Genomic DNA, 18,414 nt, shown 5'->3' with positions numbered 1-18,414 from the left:
CTCAGCAGACATCACCTGTGAGGTCCCTCAGGGTTCAATTCTAGGCCCCATCCTTTTCTCTGTCTACATGCTCCCACTTAGCAACGTCATTTGTAAACTTAATGTCTCTTTCACTTGCTAAACAAATGATACCCAGTTATACCTCCTGTTAAAACCTGGTGACCCAAACTGTACAAACACTGCTAAAAAAGTGTCTGCCTGTCCGCCTGCCTGTTGAATGTCTCAGATCTTTTTACAACTCAATGGTAGCAAATCTACCCCCTTCCCATAGCTCCGGAAATCTTATTCTAAAGGATCTTGGTTGCCTATTTTCCAGCACAAAGCCATTAGCAAGGAACGTAGGGAGAGATTTTTGTGACAAGAGTTTGAAGAACAGGTAAAGAGAGTGGTGCCTCTTTCCTTCTACAATTGAGAAATATATAAAAAATCAAGTTGGTTTACCCTCCACAGAGTTAAAGAAGGTCAATGATGCCTTTACATATTGGCAAAGTATATAGTTTTTTGTTTTTTTTGGAATAACACAAGTAAACGTTATGATAATGCCTGTTTTATTTGTCAGTTGTTTATGCAAAACAAATCAAATTTCATGCTCAACATCATGGAAACTAACTTGGCGGATCAAAGTTTATTATTCACTAGTATAACGTGGGCGCTAATACTGTGTGTTTGAGAGAGAGGGAGAGAGAGAGAGAGAGAGAGAGAGTTGTGAACATGTTGCAATGGTTAAGTCATAGCAGTTTTATTCAGATACATGTATTGCTCAGGGATCACAAGTTACGCCTGCCATTATGAGTGGACAGACATGGAAAGTAATCTGGAGAAAAGGTTACAGTACTCATCTTGGCTGTTTAGAACTGCACAGATCAAGTCAGATTCTCCCAAGAGAATACTGCAGAAGTTGAATATTCATATAAGTTTCCCTAAACTCTGCGACAGCTCAGTTTGAACCAGTACACATTCAGTATTGTGCTATATAGCCAGAAATTACAGGGTTTGTCACAGTTCCTATTCTGTGATAAGTCACAGATGTACAGCTTTGCTGAGACAGAACTGGGAAAAGATGGAACAAGTAACTGTGAGAGAACACATGGGAATTTACTTGTGGTGTGTGCACTTTGATTCAGAACTTTTGACATTAATGTAAAATAAAGCTTAGTTAAATGTACAAGCTCACACAAACATTCTTTGACATTCTTTGTCTCCCACTCAGTGCCTGGCTGTGCATTTAGGCCTGGTTGCACATCTTGAAGACACGACCAAATTAGGGTCTGTTTCTCACTCAGTTTCTAGCTTTAAGACCGAGTTGTTCAAGTCCACAAATAATGAGTAAACTATCTAAGACTACAGAAAAAAGTGATATTGTAAATTGAGTCATATTCCATTTTTAATCTGAGCGAAGCTGTGCTAGACCAGGTGGCCTGTAACATACAGTAATCCTGTTTTGATGTATTTTCAGATGGTGGAGTCAGATGTAAATATTGTGAAGCACTCTGAGGCAGAAGACCCAGTCAGGAGGCAGCTGCTGGTAGGACATCTTGTTTCCATCCAGCCGTAGGATCCTCATCCTGGAGTAGGAAAGAGGTCCAACCTCTCTGCAGAAACTCGTCACATTGAACTCTGGAGAGAGCAGACAGAAAACAGACAGGATTGTTTCACACACAGAACATATTCCATTATTAGAGACCTATTATTCAACAAAGTGAAACAACCTCTGCTTGGATCTGTATTGGTGTCTAGTCAGAGCTATACTGTGGATACTAAACCAGTGCATAGAGCTTTGATTTCACATTGTGCACCATGTGCTCACCATATGTAAATGATTATGATGAAGCACCTCAATTATAGTTATGGGAGTTGTCATATCAAAAGGCGCAGTCTTGCTTGCCACTGTTAACTCCTGGTATGAGCAACTGTCCCCCTTGTTCTCCATAGAATCGACAGTACATTCACTGTTAGATGGCTTGCAGGTGCTGCGGTGAAAACAGAAAGTGAAGAAACCGCAACACCCTCTCCTGCTTTCTCGCTTCATTCCAGTAGAGCTGTACTCAGGCCAGACCGCCGGGTTTGGCAGAGACAGGAACCGGGGAAGCTGTCAGGCTGCTACCTAGACGATGAGGTGTATGTTATTGTGGAAGTATCTCGCCTTCTGTCTGTTTGGTTGTCTCCGAATGGTGCTTAGCTCTGTCTGCTGGACTGTAGATCGAGAAACAAGACAACACTCTCTCACTTTGCCAGAGCGTGTGAGCCACACCAAGACAGTGCTGCTGGCAGTTTCTGGAAGGTCGTGTTGGTAGAGGGTTTCACAGCCTGGTGCTAAAGATCTGTCTGAATTTGTCAAAGCTGTTATGTGGCTCCTGGCTACAGGTCTGTTGCATTCGGATATGAGTCCTATGTGTCTAAAAGGAAGAAAGAATGATGTCGAGCAGACAGAGAAAGAGGAAAGGGGGGAATATGAAGAGAGGAACAGAGTGTGCTTCTGGCTTATTTGGCAAACTCACCTCTGAATCCATCACAGATGTTTTCATACCACTCTCCTCTCCTCTTTGCTAACCTACTTTTCCTCTACCCAACCACCCAATATTCCCTCCCCTCTCCTCCGCCCTCTTCCCTCTTCTCTTCTTTCCATGTTTCCCCTCCCTTCATTCTGGGTCTCTCCTCTCCCTCCTCTGACTTGCCTGCATGCTAGCCAGCCCCAGCCCCTCTGCCGTCCATGTGCAGTGACCAGGGCCTGCAGTGTTCGGTTGGAGGCTGGGGCTGCAGCTTTCCTTACGGTTCCTGTCACATTTTCCACATTTCCCCTTCTCCTCCCTCACAGCAGGGATGAGGTGTCACATCTCCCCAGATAATTTGCCACATACAGTAAATCTGTCTAATACTGTGCATGGCTGTCACGAGGATTGTGCTCTGTTTGATTCTGAAGTGTGTGTGTGTGTGTGTGTTCGTGCACTCAGTGGGGCTTTTGGGGATTTGCATTTCACAGTCATGATGTCAGTAACACCTCCACAGTGAGAGTATGTAACCATGTCCAATTCATGCACATGTTTGCTTTGCTTTGTGTGTGTGTGTGTGTGTGTGTGTGTGTGTGTGTGTGTGTGTGTGTGTGTGTGTGTGTGTGTGTGTGCATTTGTTGTGCATGCATGTGTGTTTTGTGTACGTGTATTGTGTATGTGTTCTTCTACCTCTATGTTTATGAGGACAAAATGTCCTCACATGGATAGAAATCTTTCAGGATCTAGTTTAGGGTTAGGACTTTAGTGTTAAAGTTAGAATTAGTATTATTATTAAATTAGGATCAGGGTTAGGCATGTTGTGGAAAGGGTTAACATTAGGGTTAGCAAGATTAGGGTTCAGGTTAGGTAATGCATTTAGTCAATGAAGGTATACACAAGTACAGAATAGTAATGCAAACGTGTGTGTGTATGTGTGTGTTTGTGCCGAACCTTGTATTTCATTGGCTTCCAGGTAGAGGTACTGCAGGGTGGTGGGGACTGTGGGAATAACAGTAAGCTTGTTATAGGAGAGGTCCAGCTCCACCAGGCTGGAGACGTTGAAGACCTGCGGGTGGAGGCCGTGGCTCTGCAGACCACAGCGACTTAGACGAAGGTACTTGAGGTTGAGGAACCCCATAAATCTGTCCTCCTCCAGCACAGAGAGAGAGTTGTTGGACAGATAGAGCTGCTGGACGGAGGGGGGTAAATGTCTGGGGACAGAGGAGAACAAATTCCCACTGAGGTCCAACAGGTTCAGTCTGAGCAGACCTGGAAGAGGGGGAGAGGACAGAGGAGACACAGGGAGAAGGTTTAAATATACTGTAGGTCAAAATCAGACAGACAGATAGTGAATGTCCCAGTGTTAATAAGTGTTGATTTTTCAGTGACACTTTAGGTTATGGGTTAGTTGTAATGTCGTTTGTCCACTCACAGAGCTAATTGACCTTATTCACACAGCAACCCTTTTGAACACTCAGCTGGAAAACTCTACTTGGCATAAAACTAGTGTTACTTCAACACATAAGTAATGACTTCAGATAGATGTAACAGTTATCAATTCAGCTAACTTGAATTTAGCTTCTAGTTAGAATTTAGCTTCTGTTAGCTAGCAATGGGCCAAATACATTAAAATGGGAACCTATAATCCTTCTGGATTCTTGAGATCCATTTGATTCTAATATGTTTTTCAGTGGGGAATCTGTGAAATGATAAATGTCAGTATGATGTGCATCTTGGTACACATGCAGTATAGCTGGGCAGTACTTGCTCTTTGAGGTAGAGCTTTCCACCCTGAGTGTTCAAAATGGCTGCCGTGTGAATAAGGTCAATAAGGGAATGACACATGACACTACCTGTGAAGTCTCCCTGTGTGATGGTCTGCAGTCTGTTGCCCTGCAGCAGCAGCAGCGTCAGGTTGTGCAGCTTCTGGAAGGTTCCTGGGCTGATGGTGTGGATTTGGTTGTGTGCCAGCCTCAGCTGCCTGAGTCCAGCTGGCAGAGCACTGGGCACCGAGCTCAGGTGGTTGTGGTTGGCAAAAAAATAACACAGCTGGGTCTGGTTCTGCAGAGCGGCCTGGTCCAGCTTGTCGCTCTGCAGCTGGTTGTGGTCCAGGATGAGCCAGCGCAGCCCCGTGGTGTTGGCCAGAACAGAGGAGGACAGGGACGAGATGTTGTTGCGCTGGAAACAAGAGAGCACAATGCGTGGTGGATGTAATATGGTATGTGTTGGCGTTTTCACACTTTCTAATTAAAATACCCCACACAGCACAGTGGAGGTCTGATGGCATATTTGGCATAGCTGTGGGAACTGAACAGGAAAAGAATAGCCAGTGCGGTTTGGTGGCCATGTAAAGATAAACCACCGTGTCTGTGTTTTTCCTACCTGTAGAAAAAGGTATTGAGTTCTGTCAGGCAGGTCATCAGGGATGTCTGCCATGGCTCTGTGGTCACAGTAGAGCGCTGTGGGCCACTGGATGGGACAGTCACAGTGTTGGGGGCAGGCCTGCGGGTTGTTAGCTCGGTGCCAGGCTGGGTCTATCCGCCCCTGCAGGCTCAGCACACTGGGCTCACCCAGCAGGCGGTTGATCCACAGAGGAACACCTCCGTAGTCCAGGTCGGCTTCAGCAGTGGTCGAGGTAGACTCGCACACACACAGCAGCACCAACACAGCACAGCGCAGGACAGCCATGGAAACAGATGATGAGATAACTATGCTAACAAATCCTGGGAATTAAACATGGAGAGAAAGGTATAAGTGTGGGCATGGGAACTATTGCTATCAATGGACTTAAAGGAATAATCAAATGTGGAAAAATCGTATCCATCTGAACCCAAACTTTGATGAAACAGCGTCAGTGTGAGGTCAATCGAGGCAACTGGTCGTCACTACGGTAGCGTCTCTCCGCGTCACGGATCAATGATGTATTATACAATGAGTGGAAAGAGCCCAAACTTCTGACGTTATGTATGGCACTTTTTAGAAAGGCATACACAGCACTGCACCCTCATGTGGCGATGGTTGCTCTTGTATACACACAAACTTCTGAGAATGAGAGGGAAGAATGCATTTCATTTTTTCCCTGCATGCACAGCTGCAGCTTGTTACAGTAACATTACCCACAAGCCTTCTTGGACATGAGCACACACACACATACACACACACACACACGCATACACACAAACACATGGTTACCCTGTTACTGTATAACAGTTGGTGAGAAAGGACTGAATCATCAGGAGCTTTTACTTAATCAGCATGTTTGCAGCATTGCATTTTACCACTCTCCCTTGTGTTTGCGGTCTTGAAATACAGCAGATATATACTCAGAAGAATTTACAAAGGTTAGCTCTGTAATGCAACAATATCTTATCAAACAAATTGAAATCAAACACAGATACACACATTGTAGCATGGTAAAAGTTTGCCTTCCTTGCAAATACATGAAATGGAAGCAGTTTAAAACAATCGAGAGGAGAAGTAGACAACGTGGAGATTAGAGTAGAGACACCTACCTGTTGATCTGGAGCTAGAGAATGGGGACAGCAGTTGTCTTAGTTTCCAATGGAACCTTCCGTGCGCCTCATTCATGGAGCTGTATGGGACCGTGTGTGTGTATGTATGTGTGTGTGTATGTGTCTGTATGTCTGTCTGTGTGTTCAAGCTACCACGGTGTTTACCCACTGTCTGATGCATTCCTTTGCTTCAAACGCTGCCCACATCCCAGACCCCAGACCTCCTCCATAATCTTCCGTCATTCACTCATTCCTTCTCCCCTCTCTCAGCACACGGTAACTGTTGAACCCGCAACATTTGGTGGAAACATGTTTGCCTGCACTGTGGAAAAAACAGGAGAGTGACAAGGAATGCTAAAAAGGGAGAGCAGAAAGAAGAAAGAAATGGAGGGAAAGGAGAATTGGCTTTGAATGAGGGTGTTGCAAAGCTTTAATCGAAGAAAAGAATGTTTTGATTAACTTTCAAGTATAATATGCTTGTGTGTGTGAGTCTGTGTGAGTGAGCCTGTGTGTTCATACACTGTCTACAGGCATTGAAACCAAAGTACCTGGGGAGCCAAAGAGACCACTCTGTGTATGTGCATGCTTGTGCGTCTGTGTGTGTGTGTGTGCACATCTGTGTGCTTGTGTGCATGTCTGTGTGTCTGTGTCTGTGTGTATGTGTATATGTACAGTATGTGTGTATGTATATGCCTGTGTGTCCATGTGTGTGCCTGTGTGTGTGTATGTGTAACTCTGTGTCTGTGTGTGTATGTGTGTCTGTGTGTGTGTCTGTGTGTGTATATATGTGTGTATATGTGTCTCTGTGTGTCCGTGTGTGTGCCTGTGTGTGTATATGTATGTGTGTCTTTTATGGAAGAGACTCCATGCAAGCATCTCAGCAAGGAAAAGGACTCCAGATTCCTTTCATGCTTACTGCAAAAGACGAGGGAAGCAAAAAGAAGAGAGAGGGAACGTGAAGAGGACAAGAGAGACAAGCTAGAGAGACAATATTTCCTCTGCAGAGCATGGAAGGAGCGCCCTCTAGGAAAACTATATGGAATGACAGAGCAGAACAAAGAATATGTGTGTAGTTATGCCTGCCAATTATACCAACCAGTTAACCACAAGTTGTCTGAATTATAGAGAATTTAAAACATTTCTACAGATTTTTAGTTTGCTTTGATCTGTGATGGTCTACGGCTGTTGTTTCATACAAAGAAAAGTTCTATGATAGATGGATGAAATACCAAACAACACACACAAAATGATATGGCTCTAAAACATCTTTCACAGTTATATTCATCTTATCCCCATCTAACGCTGTTCCACGTTAGCAACATTTCTCGTTAAAGTGTGTCATGTTTTCTGCAACTCATTTATAACTGGTTGAGTGAGAAACTTTGGAAACATGGATGTGGTCAGGGACAGAGTGTGTGAGTAGCTCCTGCCAGGCTGCACACACTCTGTGCTCGGCTGTGTCTGTCTGCCACCGACAGCCTGATGGTTTATCCATAAACAGGAGGAAATGGAAAAAATGTCCCCCCATCCTCTGTTGGCTGCGGTCCCTCTTCTCCAGAATAACACCTTTTACTGGAACATTACATTCACCAGACATAAATAATCGCCTCGCTCTAACATAAAATCAACATTAGCTGGAATGAGAATCCACTCTGCATGAATAGTAATATTCTCTCTGTGATTATGCAAGCTGTGATTTTTCCACTTTTTTATTGTTTTTTCCTGAAAGAATGCCTCACGTAAATGACAGATTATTGATAGGACTAATGTGATTCTTTATCGATTGCTTTCCCCCCACCATAAGGAGGTCAGAGGTCAGGCTCAGCTACAGAGCAGCGTCCCTGGAGCTCAGAGGGATTCAGTGTCTTGCTCCAGGACACTTCAGCAGGGCAGATGCTTGTTGACATGGGGCCTTGGTTCAGGATCGTCCAGCTGAAAGACACACTCCCTACTCACTATGCCACCCAGCTGCCCCTTAATGATTTGCACTGCAAATTAATATTAGCCACAAACCAATAGAAAAAACTGTATCTTGATTGAATTTGCAGTGTACACAGCAAATGTGATGCCTGTCATGCCTGTCTGCCCACTCCAAATAAGAACTACTCGTTAGTCTCCATGTCCTACCTATCACCCGATCCACACCCCTTTAATATTGTGTTCCCCCAAAAAACTCCAGCTCCACCTAGTCCATTCCCCCCTCCTCAAATTACTGAAATCATTTACTTTGCTTCATGAAAGTAAAGGAATAACATCCTCTGCACAGCTCCAAATCTGTGCTGGTCAAATACAGGAAAAGATCCAACAAGGAATAAATGTTTGTTGCACACAGATGTTTGTACGGACCGCCTCAGCTGCTGACTGGAGATAACTATCAGTTGTGATGTAGGCTATCTCTGGTCTAACAGACCATCACATCACAGCTACCTGCTATCTCAAAACACTGTGACGAACTGGAACAGACATTGTTTTGTCTTTATGCAACACTGAGTGTATAATTGTTCATCCCAAAAAATGTTACCTGATGTTCACTGTCCAATATTTCAAAAACACAGATGATTATATTGTTTAAAATGTTACTACTTAGTAACTAAAACATCATTTTGTAAGATTGGTTGTTAGATGTCTCATTTTGGAATGAAACTCTTCAATTAGACAAGAGAAAGATTTGGAGAAAGAGGGAGAGAGCAAATTATTATTGTTTTTCACATGTCCAATGGACATGTCCAGCTTTGATCTGCTATCAGGACATTGGCAAGTGTGGAATTCCTTATTTCCCTTACTGGTGCACAGAGGCATGTAGAAAGCACTGTGCTGCAGTACAGTATGTAACAGCTAATCCATGTGCTTCGAAGAGTCCTCTACAGCCTGTTTAAACTTCTTCTCTACATGCTGCATTACAGATTGGATAAACTGAGCATGTTAGACATCATCGCGGTTCCCCGTCACTGAGGCTAGAGGGCTCCATTTCACCTGCTATCAACAGCACACAGCACTTAAACATCCTTTACATCAACAGGGTGGGATACAGCTGTCATTATCAGCTGCTCCTTGTATGCAGAACAATAGAAAATAGTACAGTGCATCAGTAAATCATATATTAGAGGTATTAATATATAGAGTAAGGGAGTAAAATACATAATCATAGCACAGTCTGCTGAATGAGGAAAGAGATGGCTAGAAGCTTCTTACTATGATTAATTTTACATTTTGAACCATATCCATTCTATTAGACACTTACAGTGAAGGTTTCAATTCAGGGGCATGATTTACACTGAATGTACAAAATATTAGTGCCACTCTATTCATGACGTAGGTTGAGATGAATCCAGACAAAAGCCGTTATCCTTACTGATTTCCCTTATTAAGTCAATACCAATCACAAAGGATGAGATGGAGATGAAGAGAAGCACACGGGTTAGAGAAGGATTTTTTAAGCTTTAAGACAATTAAGATGTGGATTGTGCAAAAGGGGCTGCAACTCAATATCAATATCAAATCTAATATATTGTGGCCTACATAAACATGTGGCAGATACTCTACATTCAAACTGATTACATTCAAGCAGCATGCTGATTTTTTTTTTTGGCCTTGTACTGTCCTAGTCCAGATTGTCAGTGTTAATTTGAAAATATTTTCAGCCATATATAATGACAAGTTAGTTCTTGCTGTACATGGTCCTCCAATTTCATGGTGCCAAAATTATTTTGACGTTATTTTGATGTTAAGTTTCACTGCAATAAAGTGTTTTTCAGGGCAAAAAGTTTTAATAAGAGAGTGCAACACATAAAAATCTCGACTGTTCATATTTTGTTGTCAGGTTGACTTTTCAGCCTATATGCATTTCAATGTATCTCAATAGCTCAGCCACATACACACATCAGCCATATCCTACATTTTGTTAAAATGGCACCCCGATTTTGATTTGACTCATAAATAAAATCGTTACACCAACATACAGAAAAAAAACACATTTCTGCTGTTTTCATCTGAATAAGAAAAAGATGAGAAGCTCAACGTGGTTTAACATCTGTGTGTGGTTTTTTGTGTGTGTGCTTGTGTGTGTCTCTGTGTGTGCCTGTGTGTATGTGTGTATTTGTGCATGTATATCATTTATGAATCACCTCTGGTACAGTACATGTCTTAGTCTCACTTGCAGCACACCCATTCAGACCGTGTGCATATTCTGCAGACAGCATGCATGAGGGCACTCAGCGGGCACAGAGGGGAGCTGTATATGCACACATTTTGTTCTTTCTGTCCCTATGTGTGTGTGTTTGTGTGTGTGGATGACATCTGCTTTCTATTGCATGGTTTTAACTGCCCCCCCTGCCCTGGGGGGTGCCATGGTTCAGGTTACCTAAAGGAGCCACTCTGTCCAGGGACCTCTAAGACCAAATCTCTATCATTCCTGGGGAGAGTTCATTTGTTTAATACTTATATGTTATTATGTCTGCGTTTTCTGGATGAATCTGTATTTTTTATGAGGAGTTTAAGGAATGTCTTTGTGTGGGCAGAGAGGTCTTTATGCATTGTATTGGCTGACACTCTTCTCCATAACAACTTTCAAAAGGACACATGGCTGTGGACAGGCTGGCAGTGGCAGGGATTGAATCACTAATGTGTGTGACTGTCTCTCTCACCACTATGCCACGTAAATGGATTTTGTTTTATGTACCTATTATACACCTGGGTTAGGGTTAGGGTTAGGGTTAGTGTGTGTGTGTGTGTGTGTGTGTGTGTGTGTGTGTGTGTGTGTGTGTCTGAGAGAGAGAGGGAGAGAGAGAGGGAGAGACAGACACATAAAAAGACTTTTACAGGGTAGATGTAGTAAAAGATAAGCTGCCACAAATTGCATCATGAACTGCTAATGTTTCAGCAGCAATGGAGCAGGAAAAGACCTAACAAGAGAGTGAGGTGGGAGTGTGTTTGTGGTGTGTATATTATACTTTGTTGCTGTTTTTTCCCACGTCATTTTTGGCTTGTTTGTGTAGCATAAAACAGAAACACACTTCAAACATTACATCTCTTTTGGAAAGAGATAAAAGATCAGCGAAACACACTGTATTTTTTCCATTGTGCGTCCTGCAAGTCTGTTGGGGCCATATGGATCCAAGGGGGATATTTTCCAGGGACAGAACATCTGACTGCCATACATACCCAATAAGCCCACTCAGACCGTTTCACTTTGAAATGCGAAACAACATCATCCAAAGTCTATCCTCACTGACCTTCTCTCATTCTGGAGACCGACATGTTCCTGGAGGCCTAGAGAGAGCTAGGATGAGTAAACGTATCTGCAGTCTGAGGGAGACTGGACACAGAAATAGATGATTGACCAGAAAGAAAGATGGTTGAAATGAAAAGCTGGACATTCCTGTGAAGAGTTCACAGCCTGAGCCAAAGGTTTGAGAGTCTTGCCCTGATCCTCTGATCTTCTGATCCCTGCTCAGCGCTGCTCCTGACCCAGACAGAAGAGGAGGGGTGGGGGGGTGGACAGAGGTTACCCAGAGTCCACTTGGGCCTCTCACTCTAAATCAAAACTGCTGCACCTCTCACTCTCACTCACTCTCTCACACTTTTCTCTTTCTATCAGTCTGTCTATATAGGTTCGTATCTCTCTATCACACACACACACACACACACACACACACACACACACACACACACACACACACACACACACACACACACACACACACAGCAGCTTTCATCGACTTAACCACCTCTTTGATGTTATCTTGCCAGAGGTCAGACTGCCTGTCTTGACCTCATAAGGCTCTAGTGTCGGTCCTCAGTGATGAGTGAAGAGAGATAGTTGACCCTGGCTGAGTTCACACTGCAGGACTCTTGGATGACAGCAGGTTCTCCAAACAGATACTCTTTGGCCTTTTTGGAGAGAAACAGAGCTAAGTCCATCAGCAACATAAAATCATATGTCTGAAATAATAAATGTGATTGGTGGTCAAAGGCATAGGCATATCTGAGCTGTCTCTGTAGTCCTGAATCTGTTCAGGGTCCGCAGCCCCCTGGAGGCTCAGACGAACGGGAAAGAGACGTGTTTCCTGATGCTGCAGCGACTGCACAACTGCACAACTGCAGCAAGGAATACATTGCTTTATTTATCTACTTGTCCCTCCTGCTTGGGGCACATGCCAGTGTGCAATCCTCCTTATTTCAGGCCTTAAACAATGACACGTCAACACAATCTGTGCTCTGTAATAAACAAACACAGCTCTCCAGCATCTGGCCTGGTCTTTCTCCCCATTGATGATAAATTAAAACCAACTTAAACAACATGAGCCAAGCACAAAGCTAGCCTATACAACAATTTTCCCAGTGTTGTTTTTTCCAGTGACAATTATATGGAGTTGACAAGTGTTGATTGGAGGGTTGTTTGTTCACTCAGAGCTGATATGGCTCTGGAGCAAGTGTTCAAAACCATCTTAAATTATTAAAGGTCCCATATCATGTGACTTTGTGGCGTCACAAAGGTTCACTCATTATCATTTTTGTAAGAAATAATAGTTTAACAAGATGTTTTTTTCAAAGCAGTTGAGCGGTTGCCATTGTCTATTTACCAGAGAGTTTTCCCTACCTGTAGCTGCCGGGCTGCGGTGTCTCACATTTCACTCTTGAAACGGTTAGCAAATCAGAACAGAGGGGTCGTTAATATTAATGAGCCTTAAAGACACAGAAACAGAAACAGCCTGTTCTTGGTAAGGTTCAGAGAGATGCTGGAAAATGAACGTGTTAAAATAGATTGAGAGTGTTTTTGGTACATGACACCACACAAACAGCTTTGAATGGATCTCAAGACAAAATAAAACACTGGAAAGTGTAGAATATGGGACCTTTAAATTAAATCTGACGGGTGTGGACTTAAACACTGATATCAGGTTGATTTTTTCCACTCTCAGAGTTAAAGTAACACTGACTATTTTGCTGTGTGGTGTTGCAATCCAGTTGGACCCTATTGATAGTCTCACTCTGCTCTAAATTAACTTTATGCACATAAATCTAGGATTAGCATCAGAGAGCTGCCCTGCAGAGTAAATGATAAATGGTAAGTCTCCTGTTTTACTGTGATATATAGAAGCATTACATTTTTCTTACTGCTTTTCTTCATTCTCCAATGTTTTTTTATCTACCCATACAGTGAAAAAGGATATATTTATTTTAATGTGTTGAATTTGGATTCAAAACAAATCTGGGTCGGATACATCATCCTCCTGTGCCAACATGTTTATCTAGAAAACAATCACGCTGCCTTCCCCTTAACGCATTAGAGCGGGGTGTCCCATGGGAATGAGATGAAGAGGATGAGATGAGAGAAAGGAAAAAGCAGGAAAAAATGTTGGGAAGATTCAGTGAATGGTTGGAGAAATGAAAGACGGAAGAGAGTTGAAAACACTGATTCAGATGGAAGTGGAGAGCTGGGTAAAAGGCACAGACGCAGGAAGAGGCCCATATTAAGACCAGACAGACAACATGAGAGGATTCAGTGGACCGCGACAGATGTTTTCATTTAACCCTTTACAACATGTGTGGTTGTTGGAGAGGAATGGAGAGAGTTGGATCCTCTGGGCTCCTTACTCTCTGGCACAGGGATCTGGACACACTAAGTGGTTTGAAGAACCTTTTAATGCTGTAGTAGTTTTTGTTATATGTTATCAATCCATAGATCTAAATAACCTTTAAAAACATGTCATTAACTTACTGTAAAAAGTATATAAAGAAATGAACTATTAGATAAAAATGAAAGGCTGGGTCGCCCCTTCATGCAGTTCCCAGAGCAGGAGAAACGTTTTTCCTGGGAAATTGCCAGCACTTGTCTGTGTAATCAAATGTGTGGGACAAGGCACCTGAATCTACCCAAACCTTATATGAGGAGGCACAATAACATTCAGTTGCACTTGCATCATATCAACCAGTCACACTCACTCTCTCTTACTCTCTCTCACACACACACGTATAACAATCTCTTGATTGCATCCCTACAGTCCTGGAGATTGAGGCTGATAACATGGACATTCTGCAACAACCATGCTTCTGCGGATTGTATTGCATTGTTCACTATTCATCAGAGCCACAGTGTACATGTACTTATTTGTTACACTGGCCCGGACTTGCCATTTTCACTTTTGGCAGAGGCATGCCACTTCAAATCAATGCGTTTAGATGTGAAAGAAACATATTCACCCTTTGTGATGCAAAACCAAACAAAAGGCTGAGAGGAAACGATGAGGTGCAAAGGTCTAAGTATTGTGGAGGAATAGTGGGGTCCAACTGAGAGGGGAAACACATCTGAGGATTTGAATGTGCTGCACACAGATGGGAACGATCCCTCACAGCCACCCCACCTCACAGCACTCGCTTTGGTGGAGAAAGGGGCTCCAGAATGGGTCAGGGTGGGGGTGTGTGAACTGTGCCTGAACGGACAGAATGGGGTGCAGGAGGGAGGTTAGAGGGGGTGGAAGGAACAAACTCATGCAGAGGACAGAAAGAGGGGCTGAGGGGGAAGAAGGGTGGAGAGGGGGATGGCAGAACGGAAGGCGAGCAGGGAGGGGAGGGAGAGGTTTTTTACAAAGTCTGTGGCAGAGTCCCTTTCAGTCCTGAACAAGCTCTTAGAGGGAGAGGGGACAAGGAGGGCCAGTCTCTCTGATCAGGTAGGTGTGTGTGTGTGTGTGTGTGTGTGTGTGTGTGTGTGTGTGTGTGTATAGGTGTGTGTCTAGGCGTGTGTGTGTTTGTGTCTGTGTATCTGTGTGTCTATCTGCCTGTCTGTCTGTCTGCCTGTCTGTCTGTCTGTCTGTCTGTCAATACACGGTGTTAGATAGTGTTATTGTTGCTATGAAACCATATAGGAAATGAATAAACAGAGGACAAATGTTTTTGTTGAACTTTTTTCTCCTGCAAATCAAAGCATAGTTATTGAATATTTCCCTGTACTGTGTGGGTCTGGCAGCAGTGAGAACCATTTACAAAGCTGACATTCATGGCTATGTTTTTCTTTTTTTTTATGTTTCCTCTCCGGATTCCCTGTGGATTAAGACCCCTAAGAATGTGTCTCTCTGCTGTAGCACTACCAAACTACCCTGAAGTCATTAACTGCACTGCACTTATTGGCTGGTTATACAACCACAATATGATGATACTGAAGTTGGTTTTGTTGTTAGAAAAAAATACCAACATGTATTCTGAAAGTGTGAATCTGTACAAATAAGAGACTTTTTAACAAGGTTTACTTCTGTATCTTTTTGTCGAAGATCCAACTCATTTATTTTTGCTAATCCTGTAGTACTATGCAGGAGAGGAACAGGCTCTTTGTGGGGGGTCAAGCCTAAAGAACACAAGGCCGGCTTACTTTGAACTGTGTTTATTTCAAATCTTGCTGAATACAGCCGCTACAGCCAATAGTACCCTTGTAATGAAAGAATCATTTTCTTCATTTGTGAACTGCTATAATACTCATGTTTTTAATTTAACCTCTCTCTCTCTCTCTCTCTCTCTCTCTCTCTCTCTCTCTCTCTCTGTCTCTCTCTCTGGTAGATTACAGCGAGTCCCGTGTGACTGTGACCATGCGTGTGGTGTGTGTGTTCCTGTTGGCTGCCCTGCTTCCCTCATCTCTCTCCCATGGACGGGACCCCTTCTTCTGGGTGTATGGCCTGCGGGCGCAGGGCTACCAGTCAGGCTCCCTGCAGGCGGACACCACAGGAGGGGAGTGTCCGGCCGAGTGTGACTGCCCCCCCTCCTTCCCTATCGCCATGTACTGCGATGGGCGGGGGCTGACGGCCATGCCGACCATTCCCTCCCGCATGAAGTACTTGTACCTGCAAAACAACGCCATTACAACTGTGCCTGACTCGTCTCTTGTGAACGCCACCGGTCTGGTGTGGCTCATGATGCACTACAACCAGCTGACATCTGATGGCATTGGCAAGAAGGTACATCTGGCCTCACTCAGAGCCATTGATTTGAGCCTTCAGAAAATGATGTAATGATACTTGTCTACATGGTCGACAGGTGGCCGACATTTGGCTTTGGGGTTGTGCATTTACAAAGGCAAAATTAATGGTTTAGTTCCTGCATCTATATGTGACAAAAAGGTGGATTTCTATGCATCATGTGGTCCTCAGTAAAAACTTTTTAATGATAGTTTTAATCCCTGTAGAGTCGGCTTTGCTATGCTGTGCATGTCAGTGAGTCATCCAGTCTTCATATCACTGTGTAGGCATTCCTCAAGATGCAGGGACTGGAGCGTTTATATCTGCAACACAACAATCTGACCCGCATTCCCTCTAACCTCCCTCGCTCTCTACGGGACCTGAGAATCAACCACAACATCATTGACACGGTAACGTTCGCACAGTTTCATATTCATGCAGAGCCCTTATCTTTTGGCTGTAGATCAATAGAGATATCAGACTGTGAAATGGTTTCCACCGTTGCCTAGGTAACACCTGCAGACCTAGAGGGAATGGATAACCTCACTATCCTGTATCTCCATGACAACGCTGTGACAGACATGGGCACATCACTGAAGGGATTGAAGTCCCTCACACTGCTGGATATCAGCGGTAACAAGTTGAAGAAGGTATTGTGTGTGTGTGTGTGTGTGTGTGTGTGTGTGTGTGTGTGTGTGTGTGTGTGTACATATGTCCCATCAAGTCGATGGAGTTAGCAAACCTCAGATGTATCCCATCCTCCCACACTCTCCTGTATTCACTGACTCCAGGTGCCAGCGGCTCTGCCTGAGCTTCTCCACCAGCTGTATCTGGAGTCCAACTCCATTGATTCTCTACCAGAGGGCTTCCTGGGCCACTTCACTCAGCTGCAGTACATCAGAATGGCCCACAACCAGCTGACGGACAAGGGCATCCCTCCCAACACCTTTAACGTGACCGGCCTGGTGGAGCTGGACCTGAGCTTCAACAAACTGGAGAGAATCCCCCCGGTCAGCACCACGCTAGAGCATCTCTATTTGCAAGCCAACCAGATCAAAGGTAATCCACGCACCACGTTTTGCATCTTAAGGACATGTGTGTTTAACTTTTAGAAAATCTAATCAAAGTTATTTTGGATGGAATTCCTGAGTATAAACTATGGACCTCTTCCAACAGCAGTGTTTTTCTTTCTAAATAATGTATAGGCCAGATGCTGAGTTGGCTAAGGAAATCTTAGTTTGTTTGTATCTTTGTTGAATGTATACTGGAGTGGTTTGAAAGAATGATCAATCCACTTTTGCAGGTGTCAAGAAAGCCCTGCATGGGCCACACTTTATTATTATTTATTATTTATTTTATTTATCACTTATCACTAATATTATTACTGCTCTCTGCACCCAGAAATAATGTTCAAGTCCTCGGCAGCCATTTTGAACGCTTGGGGTGGGAAACTACCTGGAACAGCCCAGCTACTATATGTCTGTTGTGTACCAAGATGCACATCATACAAACATTTATCATGTCACAGATTCCCTACTGAAAAAACACATTAGAAACAAATGGGTCTCAAGAATCCAGAGGGATGTAGGTTCACATTTTAATATATTTGGCCCATTATCACTTGCTACTAATTTGAGAATCTATCAGAAGTCCGCACTTATGTGTTGAAGTAACACTAGTTTTATATTCGGCAATCTTCTGGATAGAGTTTCCCACCCGAGTGTTCAAAATGGCAGCCGTGTGAAAAAGGTCAATTGTGAGCCTTTCTTATACAATACCTGTCACCTCCCCCTCTCTGCCGTTGCTGTAGAGTTCACTCTGGGGAGCTTCTGCAGCATCGTGGATGTGACCAACTTCTCCAAGCTGCGGACGCTGAGGCTGGACGGGAATGAGCTCGCTCAGCAGGACATTCCCTCTGACTCGGCCCTCTGCCTGCGCCTGGCTTCCACTATTGAGCTCTAACTGTCTGTACGTCACGGTCTGTGGCACGCTGCCCACACACACAGCTCAGTGTGGGCTGCCCTCAGTGTGACAGCTTCATATGTGACATGTGTGCCTCCACCAGAGCACAGTGGCACTGATATAGGCCTACTTTAATATCAACAGCAGGGGGCAGCAGCTCTGTATTGTTGCTGTTCTATCATTCACACTACAGAGGGGAGTAAGGCAGTTGTGGTTGTTTTTATAGCAGTGGTTTTCCAACCCTTTGAGAGGCTACCAGAGATTTCACACTGAGGGCATTTTGTAGAAAACTTAAAAGAAGTAGATTTTTAAAGCTTGTTAAAGTGAACCCTTATCCATAAAGTACAGTATATAAGCTAGAAAAGTTACTTTATAAGCTATACATGATGTGTTTCAGTGTGATGTGACCTGACCTTCCCTCCATGTTGTTTTTTTATTCTGACTCTCTCTTTATCTATCTTGCTATCTATCTTTTTTTTTTTTACCTCACTTCGTCTGCTAAGTTGA

At 43.7% G+C, this 18,414-nt stretch overlaps 2 protein-coding genes across 2 annotated transcripts in view; one reads left to right on the top strand and one right to left on the bottom strand.

Annotated features, from left to right (window-relative positions):
• Positions 1-548: 548 nt before the first annotated feature.
• On the bottom strand, positions 549-5,189 carry LOC139920967 (lumican). Its single transcript, XM_071911080.2, has 4 exons — positions 4,872-5,189; positions 4,343-4,667; positions 3,441-3,758; positions 549-1,617 (listed from the first exon to the last, which is right to left on the bottom strand). The coding sequence occupies exons 1-4, from the start codon at positions 5,175-5,177 to the stop codon at positions 1,466-1,468; spliced, it is 1,101 nt and encodes a 366-aa protein (XP_071767181.2). The 5' UTR covers positions 5,178-5,189; the 3' UTR covers positions 549-1,465.
• Positions 5,190-14,620: 9,431 nt separating this feature from the next.
• The window catches only part of fmoda (fibromodulin a), a 4,285-nt gene continuing 491 nt past the window's right edge, over positions 14,621-18,414 (top strand). The window contains exons 1-6 of the mRNA XM_071910766.2: positions 14,621-14,670; positions 15,551-15,945; positions 16,233-16,355; positions 16,455-16,595; positions 16,737-17,004; positions 17,756-18,414. The exon at positions 17,756-18,414 is cut by the window's right edge and continues 491 nt beyond it. Of these exons, the coding sequence (XP_071766867.2) occupies positions 15,580-15,945; positions 16,233-16,355; positions 16,455-16,595; positions 16,737-17,004; positions 17,756-17,907 (1,050 nt within the window). The 5' untranslated portion in view covers positions 14,621-14,670; positions 15,551-15,579 and the 3' untranslated portion in view covers positions 17,908-18,414. The remainder of the gene's footprint in view (positions 14,671-15,550; positions 15,946-16,232; positions 16,356-16,454; positions 16,596-16,736; positions 17,005-17,755) is intronic.

The sequence above is a fragment of the Centroberyx gerrardi genome, chromosome 5, assembly GCF_048128805.1.
Source record: "Centroberyx gerrardi isolate f3 chromosome 5, fCenGer3.hap1.cur.20231027, whole genome shotgun sequence".
Lineage (NCBI taxonomy): Eukaryota > Metazoa > Chordata > Actinopteri > Beryciformes > Berycidae > Centroberyx > Centroberyx gerrardi.
The sequence above is the reverse complement of the archived record's forward strand: the minus strand, read 5'-3'. Positions and strand labels throughout refer to the sequence as shown.